General features: G+C 45.2%; 1 protein-coding gene across 1 annotated transcript; it reads left to right on the top strand.

The window, feature by feature from the left end:
• Nucleotides 1–213: 213 nt before the first annotated feature.
• LOC116378864 (transducin-like enhancer protein 4) lies at nucleotides 214–5,065 on the top strand (the record flags this gene model as incomplete). Its single annotated transcript, XM_031840773.1, has 7 exons — nucleotides 214–450; nucleotides 811–961; nucleotides 1,679–1,848; nucleotides 2,334–2,410; nucleotides 2,918–3,167; nucleotides 4,151–4,398; nucleotides 4,966–5,065. Coding segments are annotated over 7 exons (1,233 nt in total), but the record flags the coding sequence as incomplete, so codon positions are not given.
• Nucleotides 5,066–5,070: the final 5 nt, after the last annotated feature.

Here is a 5,070-nt window from a genome sequence, read left to right as displayed (position 1 = left end):
TTGTAACCACGAAAGAAGGCTCTGCAGCGTTTTACTTTAAGTAAGCGTATTTTTAAACTCTTTAACCAACTGCTGTGACATAACAAACCTTAGTTCTTTCAAGCTGGGCAAACGTCTTACTGAACGGCATTAGATACTTGTGCAGAAAAGTCCTAATGATGAAAGGCTGTTAGATGGACTTGAGGTCGAGACTGAAATGGAACAACGAAATAGTTGAAGCACTGTGTGCATCAGTTTTCACAGAAAGTTAAGATCATTTTTCAATCTCTGTTTGTCATTCAGGAGCCTAACTCCCCTGCAGGCAGCCCTCCTCACTCCCCCCACGGGAACGGGCTGGACCGGGCTCCTACCCTAAGAAAAGAACTCCCGGGCTCCTCGAGCACAGGAGAGGCCCCCTCCACCCCAAACCCTCGCAGCCCCACCCCAGGGAAGGGGAAGGACCCTGCACAGGTAAGAGAGACTCTTAGGGAGTTGCTGCACTCTGCTTACTGGGAGGTGTCTGCCTGCTTTTGCTTTATGCAAACTTTATGTTACTGTTATTTTCAACATTTTTAATTGGATTGAAGATTTTCAGCATCTTTTCATTTATAATAAAATAGTATTATTTACAGATAGCTGTAGCTGTCACAGTAACCGTGCCAGTACCACAGAGATCAATTCTTCTCTTTTCATTGAGATCATTCGAAAAGTGACATTTTGATGGTTTGTGTAATAAATGAGGGATTATGTGTGAAAGCACTACACTGTAGCTCCCATGACAGATCAGCCATGAGTTATCGTTGTTTTATTTCTTGTTTGACTTCTCTACAGATGGATAAGTCCCAGTCTCCGTTGTCCAAGTCTGGGACCCCATCCCCGTCCCACCGTGAGGCCCTTACTCCGGGTGCCCCAGGAGCCCCTGGTCCCAGCACCTCCTGCCTTCGTCTGGTCAGCAAAGCAGCATCCAGTGCAGACCCCCTTGGTGAGACTCTTTTGACTGTTTAGCTTAGTTTGTACTTGCCGTGAAGCCAGCGCAAGGCCAGACAGAAGATGACGTAATCACGGCCGGCACGTAGTGGTCGTGGCGCTTGGTTGTGCACTTCTGAATTTTTGTAAACTTGGCCCGAGCGATCATGTGACTGTCACATATAGTTCAGCTTAATCTAGTATACACATATATATATATATATATATATGTGTTTTTATATAGTAAACCAAATAGCTGACCTGAATGAGTTTTCCACCCAGTATTCCTCTGCCCTTTATACCATAAATCCTTTTGTTCCTCAGTTTTTCATTTCTCCATTTGTTTGTTTTATGCTATGACGTAACTGTTTATAATAAACGTTGTCATGCAATTATAGTTTAATGTTTTTAAGCCAAGTTAATTGAAAAATATGCCTATATGGCTGATGTTTTGAATATTCAAAACCATAAGCAACAAAATAGAGCCCTCCGACCCTGCTCTACTCTAACTGTTGTGCTCTTGAGCAAGGCTCTTAATTGCTATTTGCTTCTCTGCAACCAGCAGTGAACACCGTTGTTGTGTTTCACATCTCCTCAAATATAGTTGAATGAAAGAAAAAAGATTCCCATTCTTCTCAGCCCCTCTGTGACTGCGTTTGTGCTTGTGTGCCATGTATTGTTTCCCCAATTTATTTCCCTTCAATCACTCCTCCCTCTTTCCCTCCCTCCCCAGCTCTCCGCAGTCCCATGTCTGTGCCCCCCGGTTCATACCCAGCTCATTTTGGCGTGGTGTCCCACGCAGGACTGAATGGGGAGCTGGCCAGCCCAGGAGGTTTCGGTGGGGCTCTAACTCTCTCTCCACAAATCAGCGCAGCAGCCAATGCCTACTCCCGAAGCCCCATGGTGAGTAAAGGCCAAATTGTTCTTCTCTGTCAAGGTTTGATTTATAGTTCAGCATCAACTCTAACCCTCTGACTGTGTTGAAACTAGATGAATGTGCTCTGTAGTGTTAAAGTTATCGTGTTTACGTTCTCTAATTCACAATCATGGAGAGGAGAAGTTTTGCAATTGAAATGGTTTATCTGATCACAAAATGCTAACCTGTGTCACGCTACTGAAAAAAAGGTTTCGTCTTTCTTCAACATGCTCCATGTAGACTTTATTATGAGTACACACGTCCAGCCTCAGAAACATGAACAAAAACACAAAGTAGCTCAAGCGCTCTGTAGGAGCCATGAATTAATTCAGAAAATAAATCAATGATGAGGTAATGTTGAGAACGTGTGTGATGGTTTACATGTTGCCGTTAATGTAGCTACAGCATGTAGCCTTCGCCTTGAGGCAGTCAAAGGCTGTTAATTGTTTGTCCGCTCTTTTGTCTCCTCCAGGTGGCATATGACTCTCGGTCTCACCTGAGAGCGCCAGGGCTGTCCTCTTCTCTGTCTGGTTCCTCTGGCGGCAAGCCGTGAGTATTCACACTGTAGATATTTAATTAATGGCTTGAAAAGTGGGTGCTATCTACATTTGGTAGATACATATTTAATGCCTTTTAATACCTGTGTGTGCATGCGGTGCTAATTTCAAGTCATAAAACAGCCTTGGCTTCCAACCGGTACAGTATTGATCAGCCATTAGCAATGCCACACTGACTGCCCTGTAATACAATTGGCCATTATGAGAATTTGGACACGTATTCCTAAAGTTCCAAGGTCATTGTGGTGTCGTCAGACCTCACAGCTTGCACACGGACTTGTGCGTGGTTGTTTGTGCGTTGTGTTTATCTACCCGTCGCTCCTCTGCTTTGACTTGCTCATTGATTGAATGACTGTTTCCATCTAGTCTGTCCTGGTTTTGGCCCATTTCTCCAGTCCCCTCACTATCCTTTGCAGAACCCTATTGTCCAAACTGTGTTTATTTTTTAGCTGCTTTTCAATTCTGAAGTATTGATTCATTTCTGTTCCCTTCTCTGCAGCGCCTACTCGTTCCATGTGAGCGCAGACGGCCAGATGCAGCCGGTGCCCTTTCCCCCCGACGCCCTGCTGGGCCCGGGGATCCCTCGCCACGCCCGTCAGATTCACACCCTGAACCACGGAGAGGTGGTGTGTGCCGTCACCATCAGCACCTCGACACGCCATGTCTACACCGGAGGCAAGGGCTGCGTCAAGGTGTGGGACATCAGCCAGCCTGGAAGCAAGAGCCCCATGGCCCAGCTGGACTGTCTGGTGAGTCATGTCGGAGGAAGTCATACAAACACACACACACCAGTGATAAAAATAGAAATGGGTACAACAACAAACATTCACATATCAGGTGATGCCACCAAACGTTTGTATGTACTGCCCTGATTTGTTTTCATTGGCTCTGTCATCTTTCCTCCTAGATTTTGTTAATATCGTCAAAATTAATGTCCAAATACATTTTTTTAATGTCCTTAATCATGTGAGAAGACAGGCTTTGGTCCTCTGCCAGACCCTGGAGAACAAAGTGATTTCTTAAATTATATACGCCAGAGCTGATCATCACGATATGATAGCATGCGTTCATTCATTTGGATAAGCCACACAACCTCCACAAATAACACAGAGGTGAACAATATAACCTCAATATTTCGATATAACTGTAACTTCTAAGGTTAGATAACATAATGTAAAGCAGCAAACTTTGTGATTTAAAAAAAAAATAAAAAATTCCCCGTTGACGTTTGCTAACGACTTTAACATAGCTAGCTAACGTAAACTCGTAAAGTAAGAATAGATTATTTGCTGCTTAGCGTTATTTGACCTAACATTTTATTAGTTTCAACCACATCGAAATATTAAGGTTGTATTGTTTACACTGGTGTTATTGGTGGAGGTCGTGTGGCATGGATGTGATGCAATAGACATGATACAATGTATCGGATATATGCTCCTTTAGGCTCCTTTATTTAACGTTAAATAAGATAAAATAATACACTGCACAATGGCACGTGAACGTTATTTATTCATGGAAGAAAGTGTGTTAAACAGACATGATTTCCACCTTAACACACGTGATAACACACACGATTTTCCACCATGGGTCCCAGCGCCGGAGGTGCTCTGCAGCAGGATGCTATTAAATCATTTTACCATCCGTCCCATAAAGCCTCATACACAGTTTTTTTTTTTTTTTACCCTTGATCAAAATCAGGTATAACTGGGTTTTTTTTATCGTATCCAATCAGAACAGGGACAACTACATCCGATCCTGTAAAATCCTCCCAGACGGACGGACCTTGATCGTCGGCGGGGAGGCCAGCACGCTGTCAATCTGGGATTTGGCCACGCCCACTCCTCGCATCAAGGCAGAGCTGACGTCTTCTGCTCCCGCCTGCTACGCTCTGGCCATCTCCCCTGACAACAAGGTCTGCTTCTCCTGCTGCAGCGACGGCAACATTGTCGTCTGGGACCTTCACAACCAGACGCTGGTCAGGTAAGAGGGGAGAGGGAGGAGAGGACAGCGGAAGGAGAAAGAGAACATAAAGATGTGGTGCTTTACCTCCACAAATAGATTGCTGTCAGGAGAGAGCACAGAGGGGAGAGGGAGGAAGGTGAGGGAGAGAGAGGCTGGAGGATGTGGAAACATTTCAGGAACTTCTTAAGGACAACAGAGGAAAAGAGAGAAAAGGAGATCAAATATGGAAGAAGAAAGGGGAGGGAGGAAAAATCGTTACCGTCTGGGGCTTCCTCAACTAACCCAGGTAAGGAGAAGGGGGAGAAACTAGCCATAGGGGGTATGGGTGGGATGAAACAGCCAAATTCTGGCAAGGTAAGAGAAGGAAGAATTGAGGGAGATGGACTGGTGAGGAGAAAGGGAGACAGGAGGGAAAGGAGAATCAGGTGAGGGCAGTAGAAGCTACAGGGAGGAAAGATTTAAAATATATTTGATCTTACACCTCAAGGAGAAAAGAAGCAAAGACACACAGTGTGTCTTTGGAGTGTGTGTAAATGCATGTCTTTGTGTTCATTTGTGAAGCTCTTGTGCGTCTCCTCCCTGCAGGCAGTTCCAGGGCCACACAGACGGAGCGAGCTGCATCGACATCTCCAACGACGGCACCAAACTGTGGACGGGAGGGCTGGACAACACCGTCCGCTGCTGGGACCT

This window comes from Anarrhichthys ocellatus, unplaced genomic scaffold (assembly GCF_004355925.1).
Source record: "Anarrhichthys ocellatus isolate YVR2014 unplaced genomic scaffold, GSC_Weel_1.0 scaffold3277, whole genome shotgun sequence".
Lineage (NCBI taxonomy): Eukaryota > Metazoa > Chordata > Actinopteri > Perciformes > Anarhichadidae > Anarrhichthys > Anarrhichthys ocellatus.
Note: the sequence above shows the minus strand (reverse complement) of the source record. Positions and strands in the feature narration are given on the sequence as shown.